General features: G+C 42.3%; 1 protein-coding gene across 20 annotated transcripts in view; it reads left to right on the top strand.

Moving 5' to 3' along the window:
* ZFHX3 (zinc finger homeobox 3) overlaps positions 1–26001 on the top strand; it is a 408431-nt gene that overhangs the window by 309815 nt on the left and 72615 nt on the right. For 16 of the 20 annotated variants that reach the window (XM_083513430.1, XM_083513429.1, XM_083513427.1 and 13 more), the window contains 2 exons: positions 11334–11408; positions 25075–25306. In XM_083513430.1, coding sequence (XP_083369556.1) covers positions 11334–11408; positions 25075–25306 — 307 coding nt within the window. The remainder of the gene's footprint in view (positions 1–11333; positions 11409–25074; positions 25307–26001) is intronic. The other 4 variants (XM_083513419.1, XM_083513421.1, XM_083513420.1 and 1 more) reach the window with 1 other exon arrangement.

Here is a 26001-nt window from a genome sequence, read left to right as displayed (position 1 = left end):
CAATCCCTTAACCAGGTTTGAATATGGATTTAAAGTGACCTTGATAATATGTTTCATGCAGCTGAGAGACCATTTTGGAGCTGAGAGACCATTTTGTGTTCAAGCACCTAGCCCAGAAATAGAATGTTAGACTGACCAGAAATTATTCAATTTAGTGGGATTCAGGGAAGGCTTTTTCAATAATGGCTTTTTTAAGGCTTGGTGAAACCACACCCTTATGTAAGGAGGCATTTACCACTCTCCTTAATTAGCCAGTTTCTCCTCCTCACTGTTTTTACCAGTCAGAAAGGCCCAGGGACACACACACACATGGTAGGCCTCACCTGTCCACATCCTTGGGCTGTGCATATTGAAAAGTAAGAACAAGCAGTTGCTCTATGTACCACCACAGAACGTACACTAAGACTAGTAACAATAGGTTACTGAGGATTCCTCCTACTCCCCTTTAAGGCTCATGAGGCAACAGGCCCGTGGTTACACAAAATAACTTCGCTGGATGAGACTGCAGGGCACAATGGCAGTGGGAAAGTAAGTTTGCTTTGCCATCATTATTGCCATAGCATAAGTCCCTAAATTGTGTTCTAGTTTGAGCTGAGTTCTGATTTGTCCCGAATGTGCAACTATATTTCTAAATCATTTGGTGAGGGACTACGGGGATGTTTCCCATGACAGCCTTGCAGTTACTCCTTGAGGTGAGTTCACCTGCTTGCATAAGAGCTGCGCTTCCATGCCGGTGTGGGTGGGAGGGAGGTGCCTCTGCTGCCCCTCTGGACAGAAAGCAGGCCATTGTTGTTTTGACTGAGTATCTGAAGGTGGATTTTGCCTGACGGCTGTTGTGGCTATAGGAACTGAGTCTCATGGAAAAGAAGGCAAAAGCCACAAACCCAGCAGGTGCTAGTAGCAGAAGAGCCGAAGAGAAGCACTTGAAAGGAGCCAGGAGAGAGAAATATGGTCCAAGGCACAGGAGTGCTGCTTGGGGTCTTGGAGCCTCCTGTAAATCACGGTTACTGCACTTGATTCAGCATAATTGATGCGGCCTCGTTGCCCACAGCTGATGAGGATTATATCAGCTTGGTTTAACAGTCTCATTTCCTACTCCCAGTGCACCCTTGTTTTAATGTGTTTCAGTTAATGAGGTAGAAGAGAAGATGAGGTGTTGCCATTTATACACAGCCAGAATCTGTGCAGAGGCACCACCAGCACAGATACAGCTACTCTTGGGCATTGAGAAATCCATTGCTCACCTTCCAATGGATGTTTCTGGCTCATAGCAACAGGGGTTCTGTTGCAGGCCCCACCTGAACCATGTATAAGGCAAAGCATTCGGGGGGGGGAGTGTTTGGATCCCCTGTGCACAAAGCCGTTGTAGCTGGAAGCAAAAGGCTTTGGTGTCTGGGGGTCTCAAAATCAGAAATGTGTGTGGAAGAGTTGAGGCAGAGCATAGCTTCCTACCTGCTCTCCAAATCCTATTATTAGGAACTGCTGCTGAGGTTGATGTTCTGTGGCTGTCTGTGAGGTCTTTGGCTGTGATAAGCGTTTCTTGTGCCAGAGCCTGGGAGGTCTTTGAGTTGTCACCCTTAAAAACTGCCCTCTGCTGCTTTGGTAGGGGGTAGTGTTCTATCTGAGCAGCAGCTGCCTGCAGGTGGAAGGGACACCCCCTCCTCTAGTTAACATTCTGGTGTGAAGTGTCTATAAATAGTTAAGCTGCCTGTTATCTAAGTCCTGGCCTGGTGCCAGGCCTTGGCATCAGCTGGCTGCCAGCACAGCCCCCAAGGCCTGCCTATTTCAGCACTCCTGAAGGCAAAGCTGCTGTTGGTTTAAGCAGGAATTAAATAATTACCACGTCTTAGCTCTCCCCACCTTCCCTGGGCTGACACTATAAATTGTCAGCCTGCTTGTATTTAATGCGAATTATGTCATATGGTATCCCCTTTGATTTTGACATGCCTCAGTTTGTAAATACATGAGCCTCTCAAAGGATTGTGGTTAGCCTCGGGGGGCTGAGTGGGGAGCAAGCACAATGCTTGCCTCTTTCAACAGGCGGAGTAGTGCCTGGCATGGAAAGTGCTTGCTGCTGCTCAGCATGTGACGAAGGGAGGTTGTAGGAGAGCTGGAGAGCCATGGAGTCCCCACCCCCAGCTTGGCGGTGATCCTGTTGTGCGGTGCTGTGGCTGTTTGCCTTCATGAGGCTTCTCCAAAAATGTGGGTTCCCAGGCAGATGTGTGCTGCAACTGTGCAGGCATATAAATGAGCTTTGCATGAGGCAGCTCCTTATTTGGCTTCAGCAAAGTACAGCAGAAACAGTTGGGGCCAGATGTGTGAGATTCTCTTGCCAAGCAAGTGAAGGCTGTCTCTTCAGCATGCTTTTCTGAGCCCTGTTTTCATGTTTGCATTTTTTACTTGCTACAGGAAGGAGGCTTCTGAAACTTGACCTTAAAGTAAAATGCAAAGCTGTGATTGTAAGAAACAGTGGTTACAAGCTGGGTGTAAACCAGGCTTCCTCAAACTTGGCCCTCCAGATGTTTTTGGCCTACAACTCCCATGATTCCTAGCTAGCTGGACCAGTGGTCAGGGATGATGGGAACTGTAGTCTCAAAACATCTGGAGGGCCTAGTCTGAGGAAGCCTGGTGTAAACAGGTAGTTTAAAAGTATTATTCTGGGATATTCTCCACAGAAAAGTGGTGGAAATCAAACAAATTTTCTAGACTTGAGACTGATAATAGATTCCTTAAAATGTGATTCAGTGAGTGGTGGTCTACTGGGGTCAGAAAGGGGTCTTTTCTCTCACTGCATGGCAACCACTACAAACAGGGCAGGTTCTTGAGTGACACTGAGATGTACCAAAATCATATTTTTAAATGCCGTGGATCGGGGGCTTACAAAGTAATTCCCCTTAAAGTCAGGTCAGCTGGGCCTAGGGAACCATCTTAAAATGTGACTTGGCTCCTTGAACCTAAGAAGAGCCTGGTTGCTGAAAGTCCAGCTTATCTTGTCTCCTGTCTTCCCATAAGCAGAGCATGAAAACAACAGCCCTTCCCAACTGTGGCCCTCAAGCAACTTTCATTCAATAGCAACCCATGTCTTCTAAACAAGGAGGGTTCATTTAGCTCTGGTGGCCAACAGCAGTTGATCAGTGCATCCTCCCATTATTTTGCCTAATAAGCTTTTGAAGCCCACTAAACAAATGGCCTAGGAACGCGGGTGGCGCTGTGGGTTAAACCACAGAGCCTAGGACCTGCTGATCAGAAGGTCGGTGGTTCAAATCCCTGCAACGGGGTGAGCTCCCATTGCTCGGTCCCTGCTCCTGCCAACCTAGCAGTTAGAAAGCACGTCAAAGTGCAAGTAGATAAATAGGTACCACTCTGGCGGGAAGGTAAACGGCGTTTCCGTGCGCTGCTCTGGTTCACCAGAAGAGGTTTAGTCATGCTGGCCACATGACCCGGAAGCTGTACGCCGGCTCCCTCAGCCAATAAAGCGAGATGAGCGCTGCAACCCCAGAGTCGGCCACGACTGGACCTAATGGTCAGGGGTCCCTTTACCATTAAACAAGTGGCCACCTCTGTATATTGTGGCAGCAATTCCCACAAGTTAATAACAGAGACAATTAGGAGACAACCAAACCAAAAGTTCAAAAAGGAGTGGGAAATTTATAAGGAATATTTTTTAAAAAAACAGTGCCCTCAAATCAAAACCTGGACATGCTTTGATTAATTTTCGCAAATTACAATATGGATTAGAAGTACAGTGGTATCTCGGGTTACATACGCTTCAGGTTACATACGCTTCAGGTTACAGACTCTGCTAACCCAGAAATAGTACCTCGGGTTAAGAACTTTGCTTCAGGATGAGAACAGAAATCGTTCAGCAGCGGAGCAGTGGCAGTGGGAGGCCCCATTAGCTAAAGTCGTGCTTCAGGTTAAGAACAGTTTCAGGTTAAGAACGGACCTCCAGAACGAATTAAGTACTTAATCCGAGGTACCACGGTATAGTATTCAAATAACAGAAGAAACTATGAAATGATTAAAGAAGCAGTTTTAACAAATAGATAAGACAGACCTGCTTTGAGGAAGACAGAAGTCTACTAGGGAAGATAAGGACTTGGAAATGAAGAATATGGCGGCATAAGTTCTTTTGTAAGAACTTAGTGATTTTGTTCTTTTTTCTGTTGTGATTTTTGTTAATCTATTGTGTCTGTTAAGTAAGAAAACTAATAAAAAGCATATTTTTTAAAAAAGTTAATGTATGTGTGAAAGAATGTAAGAAGAGACTGGCTGTAGCTGGATCAGGCCAAAGGGGGCCTATCTAGTCCAGCTTCCTGCTCTTTCAATGCCCAATCAGATGCCACAAGCTGGATGAGAGCAGAACAGCGCTCTCCCCACTACTGATTCCCAGCAACTGGTATTCCGAGGAATACTTCCTCTTGTAGTGAAGATAGAACATGGCCATCATGGCTAGTAGCCATCAACAGCCTTGTCCTCCATGAATTTGTCTAATCCCCTTTTGAAGCCTTCCCTGTTGCTGGCCATCTCTGGCTCTTGCAGGAGCAAGTTCCACAGACTGCATCTGAACATATTGTAAATAAGTACTTTTGTCTGTCCTGAATCTTCAGATTCATTGAATGAACCCAGTGGGTTCTAGTATTATGTCTACAAATTCTAGTAGAATGAAAGAGAGGAGAGAAAAAAACCCTTTTCTTTTTTCCAAAATGTTCAGTTTTATACCTGCTTTCCTACACCCCCTCTCATTTCCCCCCTTTAGGTAAAATTACCCAAACAGTTTAGCTTTTCATAGTGGACTGCAGGCCAAATTTCAAAGACTCTCCCCAATGGAAAAGGGGTTATTGATGGCTTCCGAAAGCCCTTGATGTTATGGATATGTGGAAATCCTAAATGCTAGTGTTAACCCTGTATGTATGTATGTATGTATGTATGTATGCATGTATGCATGAATTATTATAATATGAGCAACTAAAATTGCTAGGCATTCTACAAAAATTTAAAGCAAAGGCTCTGCCTGCAGGCTTACAATTGAAAGCATACCATAATGGTAGAAAGGTGTTCTCTGAGGTAGTGGAATGCTTTGTGCACAGTAATAGTTAGTTTGTGTATCTTAGCAGGTCATGGATCTGTCCCACCACTTTCTCAATTGTGCACTAGGGTAATATGTTCTTATAATATGAATCTGATGGTGTGCTAGTGTCCCTCATAAAAAAAGCATTGAGATGAAAACCAACACTACCTTCTTGATCAGCAAATGTAAAATTTGCCACATGTCTGATCTCCAAGTTATTGGCTTACAATTTAACGTTGCCTATGCAGGTGGATTGCTGCTGTGAGTAAAGAAAATAGCCAAGTTGGGCCTTCACTTTAGTTGGATGCCTCTAATTTGCATGTTTTAGCTTTTGCACATCCCTTCTGTGTACATGGTTAATGATAAAACTAGTTGGCTGGGCTACTGAGTGTTTCACTGAAACAATTGCCCCACAAGTAGGGATTGGAACTTGGGTCTCTCCAGTCGCAGTCTGATGCTGTAACTGCTAAAAATTCATAGCATGGATGTTCTGATCCTGGAGGGACCCTAAACGCAAGGGAAACAAGCCAAGGTAAAGCGTTGGGACTAGGGCTTCCCAGAGGAGACTGATCGCAGCAGAGGCCCAAGGGAGACTGAGAGATGCCCCTTCCTGGTCACTTGCTAGGTTATAAGGTACACCTGGTCTCTCTCAGGCTTTTCCTTCCTCCTAAGTAGACTCCTATGGATGACGTCTCCTGGCAACTAGGGTCACATCTACATGGTACATTTAGAGCACTGTTATGACACTTTAACAACCATGAAGAATCCTGGGAACTCTAGTTTGTTAAGGGCATTGAGAATTGTAGCTCTGTGAGGTCAGTACCCTTAATAAAGTACAGTTCCCAGAATTCTTTTTTGGGGGGGAGCTATGATTGTTAAAGTGGTATAAGAGTGCTTTAAATGTATGGTGTATCGGGTGTGGATATGACCCAAATGTGAATTTCCTGCCGTTGGCTCTGTATTTCCCACATGGCATGAAGAGGTATAGTTGGGTTGAGGCATGGAGGGGTTTACGTTAAGGACTGGCAAGATGCCTCAGGGTAGCTGAGTACTACCCAGCTACTGGGTAGCTCAGTGGGGGCTCAGTGGGCTATCCAGAACTGCCACTGGGGGCAAGGACTTTATGCTGGGTCCCAGAACTCCAACTTGGATGAGTGCCTACTGAATACTTTTGTATTCTAGCACTGCTCTGAGATAACTCCCTATAATCAAGTTCATGCACTCATTGGTAGGCACTGTGCATTTATTACTACCTCATTTCTTAGAATGAGATAGGCCTTTGTTTGGCCTCCAGAATATATGCCTTTGTTTCTGTTACGCACCATCAATTGGTTGCCCAGTGACAATATAGCTACTATATGCATTAAATAAATGACTTGAATTAAATGTGTTTATTGGGAAATGAACAACCCAGAAGAAAATCTGTTGTGCCTTTGACTGAGCGTAGGATGGGAGAAATTGGGACTGATTCGTTCCAACAGAAGTAAGTCTCACAAAAGTTAGTGACCATAGTTCAAGTGGCCTTTGTTTCCCAGGGAGGGTTGCAGAATTGCCCCCGCTTATGTGGACCTGTTTCAACTTGCATGATGAACCTTTCCGATGTTGTGCTCCTCAGTTGTCCATAAACTAGTGACCCCTTCAATAGGCTGGATCTCATGTGTCTTACATTCTTGGAGCTTATGCAGCAAGTCCCTGGTCTCACTTGAGTGTCCAGCTAAAGCTGCCTTTGTCAGGTGCTTTGGGACTGAGTGGCTCTATGGGCTTCTTGGTATTCTGCCTTTATCCAAGACCAGCCCATTGAAGCTACTCTGGGGTCATTTCTGGAGTGCTTCTGCTTTGGGGTTCCCAGTAGAAGCTTATCTCAGAACAAGTTGTGTGGGCAAGGAATTGGGGGTGTTAGCTGGTTTCTAGATCTAGTTGGCAAAGTGCTCCTTTAGTGAGCAGTGGACACAAATAGGCAGAGCAAGAGAGCACTACCAAGATTTGATTCACACTACCTTTTCATCTCCTGGCTGAACCTCCAGATTTCTAAAGACACAAACTTGTTCTGATAAAAAGTATTAATCCATGCAACTTGCTTATTGCCAGATGGTATATAGACAGGAGGTTTGTATGATTCTGACAAGGGTGTTTGTGTGATAAGTAGAAGACAGGATGTAAAACCTTAAGAGCTGAAGTGATGAAAATCTTTTGTTGAGGTTTAATGTATGCAAGTGTTGAAGCCAACCCCAGAGCTGAGTCAGGATATCCCAGAAATGAAGCCTTCCTAGTCATGTCTTTCTTTCTTTCTTTCTTTCTTTCTTTCTTTCTTTCTTTCTTTCTTTCTTTCTTTCTTTCTTTCTTTTTTATTTTATTTATTTATTTATTTATGAATGATTTCCTTTTGGGTGTATACTAAATGCAAGGATATGCAAGATTGGCAACTTGTATTTTTTAATAAAAAAATAATAGAGTAAATGTGAAGGCATAATACTGTTTCAATAATGAAATACTTTATTTTTTTAAAAAAATAACACCTCATACTCACTCATATTATTCCTGTTGTATTTTTCTTGAAAAATATCCTAGGAAGGAAATTCCACAACCTTTCTAAGTTCTGCATAATTTTTTCCTAATACTTAATTTTTTTGGTAGATGTTGATATCTATCCAAGCTGCCTAGTTTTAACAGAAACCCAAGCTGGTCTGTTTACAGCCTTCCCCTTCTGCATATCCATCTCTTGTGGAATGGATACTGTTGTCTTCTGGTTTACTCATTAGATATTATTAGGTTTATTTATTGAAAGAATTTTTATCCAGAATGTGGTCTGAATTATTGACTGATGATCATCAGTCTACTACTTCATGAGGTTTTCAAATCCTGGTTAAAGGACAACTCAGTTACTGTTGCTGCTGCTTTAAGGTTCAAGTACAGTTAAGGCTGGAGGGGGGGATTTGTTCTACGGATTGGAGGAAGTCCCTGAACCTGCTGCATGCTTACTGTCTTTTGATTACAACTTATTTATCATTATGACTCCGGCCTTCATCAGCCCCTGAACAGTCCTTTCAGATCTTGATGGTCATTGCAATGGTGTGTGCAGAAGTGATGTGGCACAGAAAAGCTTTTGGAAGGAAAATCTTTTTTTATATATATATAATATTTATTAAAAGTTTAAGAATTACAGAAAGAAGTAAAAAAGAAAGAGAAAAAGTAAACAATACAAATCAATACATTACAGTACATTAAAAAAACCAAAGGACACAATACATCAAAACAAAAGCAAAAACAATTAAAAACACATCCAATATTTACATATCTTTATCTTTCATTAACTTGTTTCATCGACCTCCTCACACCTCCCTTTTTGTGTTCTAGTTATTAATTATTTCAGCAAATCCTTTCCATCTTTCACTGTGTTCTGTCATTTAATTATCTTAATTTATTTTAACCTTATCTTACCATTAAAACCCTAAAACTTATTTATACTTAACTCCTTATAACATTTCTACTACAGCCGTGTAATTTCATTCCAACATTTTTCTAACACTCATTAATTTTGCAATATTTCTCTAAAAAATGTTTTTGAAACTTTTTTCCAATCTTCTCCCACCGTCTCTTCTCCCTGGTCTCGGATTCTGTCAGTCCTTTCTATCAATTCCATATGGTCCATCAACCTGGTGATCTTCTGTCCGAGGCTCTTAACTCTTTTCCATGTCCCTTCTGCAGATCTTCTTCATATTTATACATGCACTTTACTTTATCTTCTGCTGATCTTGTTCTTAATTTCCTTCCTTTGGCACTGAGGAGTAGATCTCGGGGAAACTCCAACCTAACAATGTCTTTATTCCTTCTCGACAGGTCAGCCCATTCTCCATAGTCAGAACTAAAGTCCAAAAGATATTTCAGAGCGTGTTTCAGAGTCCCTCCAAAGCTAAAGGCCCCCACAACTCCAATCTCCCTCTGACCCAAATCCAGATCCCAAAAGCCAGAACATCCCTGTATAAGGGGATCTATCCAACTTTCCTTCTCCAGTCCAAGCGGGGCTCCATCCCACCAAATCTGGCTTTCTCTAGATTCAATCATAAAAGGCGACAGCTTATGTTCATCAAATTGCCTCTGTAAGGCCGGGGCTCTCTCCACTTGAATTACTTGAGGTTCAACAACAACTTTCTCCTTCGTCTTCTCCACAGCTTGCCATGTCAAAACAGATTCCTGAATCAATTCCTGAGTAGTTTCTGTATAGGTATTCACTTTTTGTCCCAAATTGTCAATTTTAATAATCATCACATCCGTCTTCTCATGAAGCTGTTCCAATAAAGCACTTGTCTTGCAAAATGCAATCACTAAGGCTTCTTCTGTCAACATTCTTGTCCAAGGTCAATCTCTGATTCTCACGGTCTTTAATCTCTGCAGCTGGAAAACTCCCCAGCTCCACTCCTGCAACAGTTTCAAAAGCTCCCTCTAGGGGAAACAATTTCTATTTGTATCCGTCCTTTTAAGCGCAGATCCAGCAACAAAGTTAGTTTCGATTTTCAGTTACTTTTTCGCTCCTTTTTAAGTGCAAAAGGAAACAATGGAAACAATATATTTCTCTTATTTAACTATCTGTCAACATATGTTTTATTCACAGTCAATGAACTTTCCCAAAACGTTGATCTTACTGGCAGCCCGTTCCCAGGTTCAGAACGGTGGTAATTTATCTTTCTTCACTCTCTCTCCTGCAGGCTTAGGCGATCTAAAATCCCCCCCCCCCTTCTCCTGCTTCCAAGGGGGGTTTAGTAATTTTAACCGATGGAGATTTAATCCTTTACAAAAGGCTTTCCAGACTTTAGCTTGCAACGTCTTTGCTTCAATCTATTTACAAAAGAGGAAGGCGGACTTCCTGTTTGAAACCTTCCCGTTTCGGTGCCAAATTAAGATGTTTAGAGATCCAATTTTCCGTTCTACTCACGGGTAGTTGTTTAGAGTCCAACTGTCCACAGAAAAAAGTCAGCGCTCTCCGGCAACAGCAATGCGGCTTCACTCCGTGAAAGAAGCAGTCGATTCGAACCACCGCGCTGCTCACCCCACGTCACTCCGGATCCCCGAAACCGGGTTTCCCCGCAAGTAGGGGAGGCGCAAAAGGTGCCAGCCGAATCCCACGTCCACAGGCTTCTCCCGCCTGTGGTTTTTAGTGGGTCTCCGCCTCGCCGTGGCGGTCCAGACCCTGATTTCCACGGAGCGGATTCCTCCCGATCAGAGGAAATCCGCCATTGCCGGAGGCGCTAACCCGGAAGTCCTGGAAGGAAAATCTTTTCACTACTAGAAAATTATCTGCTTTAAAAATGTTTCATTAAATTGACTGATAACAAAATGAATGAACACAATACAGATCAAGTGGGGGCTGGAATGGCTACAATGCCAATCAAATCTAAAACAAAATCTTAATTAACTTTTTCCAGGTGACTTTCACTAGAAAGCACAAATATTTATGCACACAGGTATAACAAAAATAATATGTTAACAGTTTTCAGAGCTTAGTCCCCCTGCCCTTTAAAATCTAGTCAGGGATGTGTGTTTCTATTGAGTTTGTTATGTTTTAAAACACTTTAAAGTATTAATAAAATAACAATAACATTTAAACCATACTTTGTGAATCTTATTGATTCCCCCAGCCCCCACCAGTCAAATATTTAAGTTTGATTACTTTTGGCTATTGGAATCTTTTTAAAAGATAGCTCGGCAGCATTTAAAATTAACATGATATGCTGTAGTTTTTGTTTACTAAATGTGGGGCAAAGAAACATGGGAAGCAGGAAACATCCCCCCCCCCTCAAATTCCAGTTCAAATTGTCCTGGTGCTGGAATGGGTGTTGTGTGGGGGAAAGAGGATTTCCCATGTCTGGATCTCTCTTCTAGCTAGGCTACATGCTTGTTGAAAGCTTGCACCCGAGGCCAGAGGAGAATAACGCTAGCAGGTCATTCAACCTCTTTCTGAAAGAAGCAAGGCAGGAGAGCCCAGCTGGACTCCACATAGCAACCTATCAAAGAGGTGGCATGAGAAGAGTACAAGTATCCTTATACAGTATTTCTGACTACAGTAATACAGTCCTCGGTTTGTCCTGTCTTATAACACCCACACTCTGAACAAAACAGTGAGGTAGAAGGAAACTGGGAGGCACCCAAACTAGAAATTGTAATGAATGGCCCTTTATCTACCCTCACAGTGACCAGCTAAATGTAAATTTAGGCCATGACAATGTGTCAAAATTTCTAGACATGATAAATGATTGTGTCTTAACAGTTAGCCATGGAACCGACAAGAGGAGAGGCGACTCTTGATTTAATCCTATATGATGCCCTGGATCTGGTGCAAGATGTAAGTGTTGTTGAACTGTTTGGAAACACTGACTACAATGCTAACAGATTCTACATGCATACATGCATACTGTCCAAAATGTGTTAACATAATAAATTGATTTTCAGAGGAGGAGATGGATGGATGGATAGATAGATAGATAGATAGATAGATAGATAGATAGATAGATAGATAGATAGATAGATATGCCTGGGGGAAAAGGAAAAAAGGAGAGAGAGCCATAGAGGTTTTAAAAAACGTATTATAGTAGAGGCTCCAATAAATTGTATATTGTAAATTAGAATGAGCACAAACCAGTCCAAAAACCCAATCTCATTAAATAAGAGTAAAGGTGGCTGTAAGAGGCAAGAGATATTCCTTTTAAGAAGTAGAAGTCTTGCCCAAATATGGAAAATAAGAACACAAACTCTGTAAATGCAAATATGAATTGTCAATAATGCAAGTAAATAAGGAATTTTGAGGAGCAGTTGCTATAGATATAAAGAAAGTTATAAATAAATCAGAAGTAGGAAAACAACTAGATGGATTTTTAGATGATACACATGTGAAAGGATTGCTATAGGAGGGCTGGAAGGCTGCCAAAAAGCTAAATCAACCTTCTGCATCTATATTCAGTACAGATGCTGGAGAAACACCTATATTTGGACCATCATTTTAGGAGGAAGAGGAGGCACCTAACCAACAAACAGTAGTTTTGGTAGTAGTATTGGTTAAATACTGGCAAGTCATTAGGGCTGTATTAGTGCTGAGACACAATAGGTGTGCTTTTCACAAGCAAGTCTCTCCCCCCCCCCGGCTATTGTTGCACCCCTTTGTGTGACTAGGATGTAAAATTGTTTCTGAGGGGGACATAATCTGGATAAGAGAATGTGTTCTGTTGCCAAGGCTATGGGGTAGGGCTGATCCAGTTATGCTTGGTTGACTAGTTGGGGCGCACCGTGGTGTGTGTGTTCATCTGATTGTGCATCCACTTTCTGTTTCTGCTGGTTGTGACCAGAGGCGGGTGGAGACTTGTTTTGCAGTGCTGGTGGGCAACAAAACTGCCAACATAGCTTGTTAAGCCAGCTAGCATTGGCCAGGCTACCTGAGCAAAGAAGATGTGTTTCTTCTGATGCTGCTTGGGGAGGAGAAAGGAGGGAAAGAAATCATGTGCGTAATGGCTGTGAAAACACATGACAAAATACTTGAAAGAGTAGAAGATAAAATGTTTTTTCTACTATTTTCCACACCTCACAACAAATTGGCATGACACACTATCCTTTAACAGACATATGCAGCATCTGCAATATTAACTTGCCAGGGGACTGAAAGATGCTCAGTATTACACCATGAAGATGGGGGGCAGGGAGTCCAGGGGAAAATGCATGAAATTACACATTTCTTGTCCCATCTTCCACTTAATTTAGTGGAAAGCATTATAAAGACCAGAATAGCCAAATATAGACTTAGGAGTAGCTGCCTAGATGCTAAATTGGTGTGTGTAGGTATCCAGAGCTATAGAAGCATTATCTTTGACAATAAAGAGTTAACTATCTGCTGTGTGCATTCCTTTGACTGGGAATATTAGCACCCCAGTGGTCCAGAACCAGGATCTCTTCTACAGAAGATCTGTTATTTTAATTTAACGTATTTATTAAAACATTTATATTCTGCCTTTCTGTTGGGGATTCTTAGTTATAAAGTTTAAAGCAATATTTTAAAAGTCATATATAACAGAAAGAGGCAGAGAAACACAGAGAAGATTTGTTTCAAGCGCAAAGTTCCCTTGAAAAGTCAGGTTTTAGCTGCTTACCAAAAGACAAGCAGTGAGGCTAAATAGATAGGTCTGCTTGGGGAGGATGTTCCACAAGTTAGACACAGCAGTCACTAAAGCCTCACCTCATGGGTACAGTCAAATGATGAATGAGTCTGCTCTTGACAGTTCCTGGTGCATTTGGAGATTCTAGAGATTGAACCAGAGACCACTGGCAGCAAAGCATGTGCTCTACCCTTAAGCTATGGCTCCTAATGATGGGGATGCTGTTAAGGATGAATCATCTGTAGTGGAGAGCAGCAGATTGTTTAGCACTTAAATGGGATCTAGGATATCTAAGATTGCCCTGAACTGGCACATTATAGGTCTTGCCTCAGTTTTCCCAACTTCCCCAGGATAATGAATTTTGCACACAAAGTTGATGGTATACACGTATTAAATTATATGGTGAGCTTCAGATGTCTTCATGCCAGCAGCTGAGAAACAAGTACTGTTAACTCTGAAGACAGGATTAGATCTGTGCTCTAGGTGTTATTTCTGTTAACTTCCAAGTGAGTGTGTCCATCTTCCAGAGCTACTACACTAGTTTGTGGAGCTAAAATGTATGCTGAATTTTCACCAACAAAAAGTGTCAGGTTAAGCTTCATCCCCCAATACCTTTCTTTAAAAACTACTTTTATTAATTATTAAATTTCTACCCCATCCTTCCTCCCAAAGGTGGTATGGTAAAGTAGCAAAGCAATATAATTAAAATATTAAGAACATCTAAAAATATTTTAGATGTGCTGTTTGCAGCTTGTTAGAAGCTTCTTGGTTCTATGTCAATTTACAAGCTAGGTAGTTTGGGATCACATAGACAAAAATAATGATACAAAGTCATAATGCAACCAGTCATATTTGTATTGTCACAGAGCAAAATCAGAGTAAGGGCAGGAAGCATTGCCTTCACTCTAAATGGACTGCCTAGTAATACCACCTAGCCAATCAGGTGACTTCATGAAGCCAAATCAGAGTGAGGGCAATGCTTCCTGCATCTCTTGCTGGATATTTTAGCCTATTTTGCAGGCTTCCAGAAAAATTGGATAACGGTGGTAGGGATGGGAACTTTATAAGAGGCATGTTTTTTTCATAAAATGTGTACTCCCCATCAGTTCAGCCTTGCTCATAAACATAGTGTGATCATTTAGGTGAACCAACCTGATGTAAGGATTTGTAACTTCTGAGAAGACAGTCACATTTTTATGCTTAGGAATTGAGGAGATTTATCCGAACATTTGTTTTCCTGCCTTCTCTCATTGTGGCCAAAGAGCTGTGGAAGCCCTCACCAAAGAAATGGTCAGGTTCAAGGTACCTTCTGCATACATTCTTTGCCCCCTTCTAGCGTGTTCATAGTTCCATACCATTATTCTGCAAGGAGGCTGGCATGTGCACACCTGAAAGGGATGGTTTCTGCTTCTAGGCCTCTTGATCTTGTTGCTGCTGCTGGCTTCTGGTCTTTCCACTGTGCAGCCTAAGGGCCCCGCAGCCCAACAGTCTTCTGTCTTTCGGAATGGCTGTAGTGAGTGATTAATTAGGATTCTGTGGCCTGCTGTGCAATTGGGGAAGACTTGCTTGGTCCCATCTCTACTGCTGCGTGTCCACCTGTCCCTGGGGAGGAGGCCGTGTTGCTCTCTGAAACCTGCATGCAGAGCAGCCTCGTTAAGGACTGATCTGTTTAGCTGGCTTGTGCTGCAGCCGGGCTCTTGCCTCCCTCTGGGCTTTAGCCCCTCCTCATTAAGCCAGTTGGGGCTATTGATTGGGCGTTTGTGTTTGGAAGAGTCTTACTTACTCCATGCATTATCTTGACAGATTGATCAGACCTGATTGAGAACCTCTTAAAGGAACGAACAGCTGTAATGGGAAAGTTGGACTCTGTCATCCGTTAGGGTGATTCTGGGAGCGAGAGGAACAAGGCTGACATCTTGGAGCAATTGTATTTACAATTAACATGGCTGAAAACGATTGCCTCTATTGATCCCCCCTTCCTGCAATTACAGCCCCATTGTTTACATTCCAGCACTTCAGTTATAAAAAGGAAATTCAATAATTATTGCATTATTTAAAGTTAAAGTGCCACAGAGTTTGCTGGCTGTGCTTGCTGGTTGATTTAACGTTCAGTAAAATCTATGCTGAGCTCTCCATCTTTAGGCTGAGCAATATTGGCTTTTAATGAGGCTTCAAGGGTGGAGCAAAAATCCACCTGCCGGCCGTGTGTTTCTGTTGTTTATGGGGGATCCTGACAGAGACTCCATTGCATGTAGGTGTTGGTAGAGGAACAAACCTTGGGCCGGCCAGCCATTTCTGTATTGGAATGGATGGGGGAAAGCAAAGGGGTGAGCAATCTGAAATACTGCCCTAAAATAGATTTGCCTTTTGGTTCTGTGGAAGGGGCAGAAGAAGGGTTTAGAAGTCCCAGCAACAGCAGCACCTTTGCTTGCTTCTGCCACTCTTAGCACAGGCTTCACAGAGCAGTTGTCCATGGGGAGATGGTTGACTACTGCTTGCTGCAGTGACAGTTGCAATTTCTAATCTGCCCTGAGATATAAAAGGGAGTTTAACTATTTATAAAACGCAGAAGCCTTCTGTAACAGTGACGTGAACAAGCCATGTATGACTATGTCAGCTAGGATCCGTGCAGTGTTGGGGTAGAAGAAGCATAAAAGTGAGTTCATTTTTAAGTCCTGGTTTTATGTGTCTTAATTGTGGTGTTCAGTTAATCAATAGTTTCTGGCACTTGCTGCGGAGACCTCTGTTCCCTTTCTCTAAAACTGCTTTGCATGAATTATGCTTAGTTCCTTGAGCCACCTTTTTGTTGACTTTTAATGTATACCTTAATGATGGAGAAACCACAGAGGCCTGAGAGTGGCTACATTTGGGAAAAGCTGAGGGCACCATGTGAGAATTTTCTTGGCCCAGAAGAGCGGAGATGTCCTTCAATGTACAGGGGCATGTCTGACTCTACTGCATGCAAAGTTGAAGATGCAACTCCCCCTTGAAACAACTGTGTGTAGCCTACCTTCACTTGTCTCTATGCAGTTGTCCTAAAATTTTGGCAACATGAAGGTATCTGGGCCCAATATATGACCTTCACAGAACCTACTGAGTGATTTTACTGCTATAGGTTGAACCCAAAGCTTCTCACCTGCCCTCTTTGTCTACTTTCCTCATGATAAGCTAGAGTTGGGGAGCCTGTGGCCCTCCAGCTTCCATCATCATTGACCATCCATTGACCATGCTGACTGAGATTAATGGGAGTTGGTGTCCAACAACTTCTGGAGGGCCAGTCCTGGGAAACCAGAATCATAGTCAAGGAACTGGCTTTTCAGTTCAAATCAGTATGTATAATTCTGTCATTATCCATTGCCTTTAGCCTTCATTGCTTCCTTCTGTAGATTTACCAGTTCACAGTGCACCAATCGCAATAGAGGCCACAACTGGCAGACAATACCCACACACCTAGCAGCCCAAAATAGTTTTGGTCTTGCCCACACCCAGCCCAGCATCCTCTAGACCTGCTTTCTCCTTGACTTCAACCCCTGTGTCTTACTTTGTTCTACATCAGCCTTATAAGTGCTGCTTTCACCTTCCCCTCCTGAACTTTAAGTTGTGTGCAGTTTTTTCCACAGCCATTTGCTTGGTTAGCCCCTTTGGGGCTTTCTTCTCTGACATGTTTTTTTTTTTAAAAAAATGATATTTATTACTTTTTCAACATTTTCAACACAACACTACAAACAAAAAAGAAAAGAGAAAAAACAATACAAATACAATACAAAAACGCTACATGGACTAACAAAACAAAGCAAAAACCAACAAAAACAATTTAAAAACACCTCAAACATTTTCAATATCTTACATTTCATTCACTTATTTCCAGCGACCTCCTCACACCTCCCTTTTTGTATTCCACTTCTATTAATTGTTTCAGCAATTCCTTTCCATCTTACTCTGTTTTCTATCCTATAATTATCTTAACACATTCTTGCCTTATTTTTCCTTTAATTTTCTATTAATCTATTTAGACTTAATTCCTTATGACATTTCTACTAAAGCCATATAACTTCATTCCAACATTTTTCTAACATTCCTTAATTTTACAATATTTCTATAAATAGTCTTTAAACTTTTTCCAATCTTCTTCCACCGACTCTTCTCCCTGGTCTTGGATCTTGCCAGTCATTTCTGCCAATTCCATATAGTCCATCAACTTCGTCTGCCATTGTCCAACACTTCAGTGTTTTCAAGAAGCAGCCCTTCTCTCAACCAGCAAAAAGCAGATGGTTCACAATGAAATTTAAAGGTCTGGCAGGGCAGGTCCACCTCCTTCTTTGGCATCCATCAATATCTTAAGTTTTACTCGAGGCTTCCTGCCCTGCCAAACAACTCTAAAAACATCCCTCTGCCACCTCTGCCACAACAATCCATCCCATCCAAAGCTTGCAATGTTTGAAACAAAAGCAACATCCCCAGCAACACAGCAGCCCTCATCCCCACCACAGTAACTCGGCCCAACAGTAACAACTTCTGATTTGTCCATATTTCCAAATCCCCCTTCTCTTCAATCCAACATCCTTCACAGTTATCCTTAAACAGATTCACATTTTTGGCGGTCATACTAACCCCCAAATACCTCTCTTTCTCAACCGATGTTAGTCCTGTCGCCTCCTGAAACTCTGTCAAGCTTTCCTTTTCCAGTTCAGATAGGGCTCTGGTCCTCAAATTCATCTGTTCTTCTTTAAGTTCAATCATAACGAATGTCAGCTTATGTTCATCAGGTTGTCTTTGTATGGATGGGACTTTCCTCTCCAGTTGTATTGCTTTAGATTCAGCAGCAAGGGTTTTTTCCCTGACTTCATCTGCAGTTTGCCGTATCAGAGTAGATTCCTGTGTCAGTTTCTGGGTGGTTTCTGAATTGGTATTCACCTTTTGTCCCAAGTTATTTAAACTTTCTACGATTAAGTCAATTTCAATATTTGCAGCATCCATTTTCACATTTATCATGTCTGTTTTCTTGTGAAGTTGTTCCAGCGAATCGTTTATTTTCAATAATGCAGCCACTAAGGCCTCTTCTGTCGACATCCCATCTGTTTTTTCCTTTCCGTTTGCCATAACACTTAAGAGATTCAAGGTCAATTCCAAAGTCTCACACTTTTTTGTCTTGCAGCTGGAAATTCCCCTAGCCCAGCTCCTGTAAAGTAACCAATTTCAAAAGCTTCCACAAGGGTAAAACAGTTTCTATTTGTATCGGTCAGTATGTCCTCTTTTAAACACAGTTTCAATAATCCAAAGTTAGTTTCAATCTTCAGTTACTTTCCTCCTTTTTTTGAAAACAACCAGAGACAGTAGAAACAATGTACCGTATTTTTCGCTCTATAACACACACCCGACCATAAAACGCACGTAGTTTTTAGAGGAGGAAAATCCGTAGGCATGCCACCCGTAGGCATTCCCTCCATAACATGCACAGACATTTCCCCTTACTTTTTAGGAGGAAAAAAGTGAGTGTTATGGTGCAAAAAATACGGTATTCTCTTGTTTAGCTACCTGTCAATGAATGTTCTAAATGCTGTCAATGGACGTTCCAAAAAACATCAATCCTGCTAGCAGCCCGTTTCCAGGGTATTTTAACTCTCTTAACTCTCTCCTACAGGCATATTCAGTCCACCACTTCCTGTTCCTCTTCTCCTGTCTCCAAAGGGGGGGGGGGTTAGTTCTTTACCTATGGAATTTTAGTCTTTTACAAAAGGCTTTCCAAGACTTTAGCTTGCAGCCTCCTTGCTTCAGTTTATCTACAAAAGGGGGAGGCGGACTTCCTGTATTGAACCTCCCCGTTTCGATGCCAGATTAAACGTTTAAAAATCCAGTTCTTCCCGATTCAGCTCTACTCACGGGTAATTACTTTAGAGTCAAATTGTCCACAGGAAAAAGTCCTTCTCTGACACCATCAGAGCTTTCTTAAAATTTCTCTTTCTCAGTCATTTTCTGTCCATAACTGTATAGCAACCTGTCCGTTAGCAACTAAACACGGGGAACTGTCCATGGGTCTTGAACATACATTTGTGGATTGTTTGGACAGAGGGCTCATCCACACTTCTGCATCTCCCATGCCTAGAAAACACAGGTCTGAGCATTTCTCCACTTGACCCACACTTTCTAGGCATGGGTCCAAGCAATTTTCCCCTTTCCTTGCTCCTTTCCCAGGGAAAACCCCAATCTTTGGAGCTAAATCAGAGAAAACATCAATCTGTAGAAAACCCAAATTGCTGCTCCAATAGAGTACTAAGTGAGGAGCTGTTTTCCCTGGGGGATAGCAGCAGGACAAGAGGAAGTGTGGATGAGCCCAGAGTCTTCCCCAGCTGCAGCTCTAAGAAACCTTGAAGCCCACCAGTACAAAGGACTCATTCTTCCATTTGCCCTTTTTGAAGTGCCGCTGGGATCTGTTATCAGGAATTTTGGACTGAAATATGTGAATGATGCATACGTCCCGTCCCCCCCATTTGAATTGGGAGAGACAATCTGATGCTAGATTGATGCTTGGAGGTGGTCATGGACTAGATGTGGGTCAGTAAAGAGGATCCCATAAAGAAAATGTATTCTGAGTTCTGGTATACAGGAGCTGGGGAGATGAAGTAGGTCTATAGCTTGGGAGTTCCCCTGAATCCAGCACTGTTACTGGAGGCTCAAGTAGTCTCAGTGGATAGGAGTGCCAGTTTCCAGCAACAGCCCCTTCCAGACAGAGATGACTTGGCCACTGTACCCTTGGTCTGGTGATGTCTAACTTAGATGATTGTAATGTGATCTACATAGTGTTTCCCTTGATAACTATTTGGAAATTTCAACTGGTCCAAAATGCAACAGCCAGCTTTACTAGTCAAGGTTCTATTTAGAGCTCATATAACCCCTATTTTAAGACAACTCTACTGGTTGCTGTTTGTTTTCTAGCCCTGATTTAAGGTGCTCAAAGCCCTAAACCCCAGATATCTGAAAGGCCACCTCCTTCCCTACAAATCTCCCAGATAAACAGAAGAGGCCCTCTTGGTAGTTTCGTTGACGTCAGAAGTTCAGAGGCTGGCAGCCTGGGGTGGACATACTCCACGGTAGCCCCTAAACCATGAAACTCCCTCCTCACAGAGGTGCATCTATCACCTTTGCTATATCTTCTTATCTGGAAAACACACCTCTTTCCCCTGACCTTTGGCAGTTAAGATTTCTGTGGGACCTGCTTTCTTGTCTGGTGTATATTTATTTTATCTATTTTCATTTTAGAAATATTTTATTTGGCTTTAAAATTATACAGTTATAAATGTAACCTGGGACTATATGGTGAAGGGTGGGCAAGAAATCCTAATAATAATAATAATAATAATAATAATAATAATAATAATAATATTGAATTTATATACCACCCTATACCTACAGGCCTCAGGATGGCTCACAGGATAAAATCAGAATGTAAAACTACAAAGTACATAATCAAATTAAAAACAACAACAACCCAATAACCACCCCCAACACATTTTAAAAGGGCATAGGATGTGGGTTAAAAACAGTTAAAACACTAAAAAGCAATTACAAAAATATTTTTTAAAAAACATCTTAAAAGCAATTTAACAGCATCAGTCCTTTTGAAGCCTGGGTCAGGTGGAGAGAGGCAGGAGTGGGCCCTCAGTCTCTCAGCAGGCTGGTCCTTTCTGGGCAGCAGCAGTCCAAATAAGCCTGTTGGGTACCACCCTGGTTGCAGATTGCTGAAGTTCTGTGTGGTGAGGATTTATATGCCAGCTAAAGGACCCCTGACAGTTAAGTCCAGTCGCATATGACTCTGGGGTTGGGGCGCTCATCTCGTTTTACTGGCCGAGGGAGCCGACGTTTGTCTGCCAACAGTTTTTCCAGGTCATGTGGCCAGCATGACTAACACGCTTCTGGCGAAACCAGAGCAGCACACAGAAATGCCATTTACCTTCCCGCCAGAGCGGTACCTATTTATCTACTTGCACTTTGACGTGCTTTCGAACTGCTAGGTTGGCAGGGGCTGGAACTGAGCAACAAGAGTTCACGCCATCACGGAGATTTGAACCACCGACCTTCTAGTTGGCAAGCCCAAGAAGCTTCGTGGTTTAGACCACACCACTCACATCCCCCTTAAGTGGCATACAAAAATATAAAATAAGACATTAAAACTCTCAATAAAAATAATTATAAAACAGGTGTTTAAAAGTATTCTAAAGTTTAAAATCAGCAAAGCTAAAATGAAATAAAACACATCCAGTTTCTGGATAGGTTTGCCTAAAGAAAAATGTTTTAAGCTAGCAAAGGTCCTGCCTGATATTAACAGGCAGGAAGTTTCAAAGTGTGAATGCTACCACACTAAAAGATCAATTCCCTACAAGTATTATGTGGAACTCATAACAGTGCCAGTTCCATAGACTGAAGCAACTGAGTGGGCCTATATGGGGTAAGGCGATCCTGCAAGTAAACTGGTCTTTAACTGTTAAGGGCATACTAATAGTAACACCTTGATTATCTTGGCCCTGTAGCAGATAGACAATCTGCTTAAAACATATTTTAATGTTTCGTTTTATATTTTTGTAAACTGCTTAGAGGTTTTCTTACCAATCAAGAGATATATAAATTTTATTAAATAAAATTAAAACCAGTGCAGATCTCTGAGCAGAGGGTTGCATACAGACAGGGTCTCACTGCTGTCAGCAACCAAGCTGCTAAAACTAACTGCAGTTTCTGCATAAAGTACAAGGGATGCCCCACATAGAGTGTGTTGCAGTAACCCAATATTACATTCAGCAGTGTCTCAACTACTGTGGTCAAGGCTTCTGGTCCAGGAGCAGTTGTAGCTGTCACACCAGTCAAAGGTTGTAAAAGGTGCTTCTAGTCACTGAGGCTACTTGCACCTCCACTGACAGAGCTGGATCCAGAAGCACCCCTGGACTGGATACCTGCTCCTTCAGAAAGTGCAGCCCTGTCCAGGGCAGGCAGTTGACCAATTTCTTAGGCATGGGAACCACACACCCACGGGGCCTCTGTCTTTCCAGGATCTAAGCTCAGCTTATTTGTAGTCAGAGTAATACCCTCCAGCTCTTGTGGACTGTAACTCCTGTCATTCTGTCTGCGGCTGGTGGGTGTTGTAGTCCACAACATCAGGAGGGCACAGTGTTGACTATCTCTTTTCTAACAAATGGTCCTCACTGGACTGAGGAATGCCCTCATTTTCCAGCAAGTTCTAATCCTTTGGGAAATTTCACTTGTGAGGGTTTTTATCAAATGTACTTCAGTGTGTTTCTGCTTTAAAAGTGAAGCTTTGACTAACCATGATCAATATTTTGCATTCCATGCGTGAAGAACCTGATGTTAGAAGCTTCCTGTTGTTGGTAAAGGGGAGGGGAAAGCTGTTGTGCCCCTCCATATTATGGAATTGATCAATATACCCTGGCAGAAGTTGGTTGGCTTTTCTTAGTAGCTAGTAAAAGCCTATATTCTTTAGAAGAAATTACTTCCTAGTGAGACTTCTTGTTTAGCTCTTCCTTTTCATATTCTGTATGGATGAGCTTTGAGTAGAGCACATGCTATGTATGTAGAAGGTCCCAGGTTTAATCCCTGGCATCCCCAGGTAGGGCTGGGAGAGACCCCTATCTGAAAATCTGGAGAATCACAGCTCATCAGTGTAGACAATGCTGAGCTATGTGGACCAGTCATCTCTCTTGATTTAAGACAGCTTTCAATATTTCTTTGTGGTTCTGCCTATTATCCCTGAGAATTATAAGTTTCTTTTTTGGTCTAGCTCAACTCCATTAAGGGGCAGTCTGCACTAGGGGCTCTACTAGCATTTAATTCTCACATACTTTTTTCCGTAATGAATTGAATTCAGCAGTCTTGTGAAGGGAGGTGCAAACTGTGATTACTGTCCATGAGTGAAGAGGAGTGGGTTGCTGTGAAGCTGGCCATAGATGATCCAATTTGGTTTCTTTCTGTGTTTGTTGCAGTGTTGGAAGGGCAGACTAATGACACCCATTTTTTCAGAGTATTAAAAACAAAAAAAAGGGAATGTGAGGAGCTCTTCAAACTGGATAAATGTGTGTTAAATGGCAAACGTGATTCATTGTAAGCAAGTGCAAAGCAGTGCACATTGAGGCAAAAAAAACCCAACCCTCCCCCAATTTTACATATACAGGAATATACTTTGTACAGTTCTGGGCAACTCAGCTGAAAAAGGACATTGTAGAACTCAAAAAGGTTAAGAAAAGAGCAGCCAAAATGACCGTCTGACTAGAAGACGCCCCCTGAGGAAAGTTACATCATTTGGGAACATTTAGTTTAGGAAAAAAGGTCATGATGACTCCAGTGAGGCTGCAGTGATGACTGCAAGTGGAGAGAGTGCTCTTGTTTTTCAGGTGTCCCATTAGGGCATCCGGTTGGCTAGTGTGATAAAAAGGTTCTGGACTAGATGGGTCTTTGGACCGATCCTATAACTCCCTGTGTCATGCACCTTCAGAGGTGTGGGCAATCACCCAGAGAGACACAGTTTTTGATTGCCTATTCTTCTCAGAGGCTGTGTTACACATTCACTTTAAGTGTCAGGGAGGTGTTCCAGGGGGCAGACAGGCTGCAGACGAATCTACATGCATCTTTCTGTGGCAACCCCCTTCCCACCCGATTGGGGATTTAGTTTGGAATTTAGCTTGTTTTCTTGCAAGAGGCACTTCTTTCTTCAAGAGTGATAGGGTTGCTTGTTAGGTGGATTGATTAAAGCCCAGTTTTCCACTGGTTCTGCAGAGAGTTCCTAAACCAACATGCATTTTTAACAGTTGCTGAAAATTGCAGGTAGAGAAAATGCTGTTGTATTCAGGGTACTGCTTGTGGGCTTCCCATTGGTGCCTCTAGTTGCCCACTATGAGAACAGAGTGCTGGACTAGATGGGCCTGATTCTGCTACAGGGCTCTTACATTCTGATATGAATTGCTTTCTTCATCAGGCATGCAAAGTGAACTCTGGTCTGGAAAAACATATGCCAGAATAAATTTTTTAGCCTTACAGAAATATTGCAAAATTAATGAATGTTAGAAAGATGTCAGAATGAAGTTAAGTGGTTTAAGCAGCAATGTTATAAAGGTGTATGTAAAAATGGATTGTAAACAGGTGAGAATCCAAAGTTATAATATATTATGTTAAAGGACTAAGATAAAAACAAAGAGGGAAAGAAATTGCTGAATTAACTAACTGAATTGGAATACAAAAAAGGGAGGCATGAAGAGGTCAGGGAAACAAGGAAATGAATGTAAGGTATGGAAAGACTGATGTATTTTTTTAAAGTGTTTTTTATCTTTTTTGTATTTTGTATTTTTTTTCTATTTTTATTTTTGTCTTTCTTTTTCTTCTTTTTTAATTCATGTAATTCTTTTCTTTGAAACTTTAATAAATATCATTAAAAAAACAACAACAGAATACATCTTTTAGCCTTAACACACTAAAAGACTATTGCACTCGCTGAACAGGCTGACATGGCTAACGGTCTGGTATGCCTTCCTAGCTTTTTGAGAGGAGTGTGTGTGTATTAATACATGCTTAACTTCAACATGAGTTTTAATTATGTTTTTAGCAAGAGAAACTCCTGAATAAAAAGGGGATCCTTTAAAGGCAAGTCATTTTTAGTCTTTTAGGTGACAAACGATGAGTATGTCTTTGAAATTCAGATTTTTAAAAGATGCTTCTTATGATTGAAATGAAGAGTGTGTGGGAAAGTCTGCCTTCTCCTGCCCCCACTTGGCCTTTTGAGGTCCCCAGGATTTTGACACGCTCAGTTTTGCCCTGGAGTTTGTGTAAGTTGGTCCTCATTGCTGACCTTTTGCTCTCATTTCCTTTCTGCAGCACCTTCAGCATCATGAGAGTGGAGTTGATGGGGAAAGCTGCTTCTACCACTGTGTCCTATGTAACTACTCCACCAAGGCCAAACTAAATCTCATTCAGCATGTTCGCTCCATGAAGCACCAACGGAGTGAGAGTCTGCGTAAGCTGCAGCGCCTACAGAAGGGCCTTCCCGAAGAAGAGGAGGACCTGGGCCAGATCTTCACCATCCAGAAGTGCTCCGCCCCTGATGCTGGTGAGTGGTATTTCTCACACGAGCAAAGTGTAGCTCTTCTTTCTGCCATTACAGTGAAATGTGTCTACTTCAGTGACACCAGGGTGTTGCTCTCTCAATTTCAGAAGGTGAGGAACAAGTTGGCCTCCGTTCATGACTGCAGTTGGGAAGGCAGCACTGGGATTGTGACTGGAATTTTGGCCCAGCACTCAGACACTTGTCTAGCTGAATAACAGTTTGCACTGACTTTCTGCTTGCTTGGTGGGACCAACATCAGCCAAGTTGCCTTGAAGTGGATGTGTGCGACTAGTGTTGTAGAAATCTTACTTGCATTTCATTCTCCTGTTGTAAGGAAAGCATCCAGCTGGCCTTCATGAGTTGTTTTATGATCTATAGAGACTGCTTTATCGCCTGCTGTCTGCTCCTTTTCCTTTGAGATTACATTAGCACCAACCCTCCTGTGCCATACCCTGGCAGGTTCCAGGAAGTAAGGATTATTTGCAGGCAGTGGGGGTGGCAAGGGAAGGAGGCAGAGGCGTAGCGTGGAGGGCTGTCAGGGTGATGGCCTTGGGTGCATTTTTCTGAGGGACTCTGCGCATTTGGCTCCTCACTCCGTCCTGCGTTGCAAAGCTGGAATCTGATCTGAATGATTCACTTTGTGAGGCTGGGATCGAAGGGCGCCCTGCCAGCCCCAAGCCACTTTTCAAGGCTGGGAT

This window comes from Podarcis liolepis, assembly GCF_965112155.1.
Source record: "Podarcis liolepis genome assembly, chromosome: 7".
In the NCBI taxonomy this organism is placed as follows: Eukaryota; Metazoa; Chordata; class Lepidosauria; order Squamata; family Lacertidae; genus Podarcis; species Podarcis liolepis.
The sequence above is the reverse complement of the archived record's forward strand: the minus strand, read 5'-3'. Positions and strand labels throughout refer to the sequence as shown.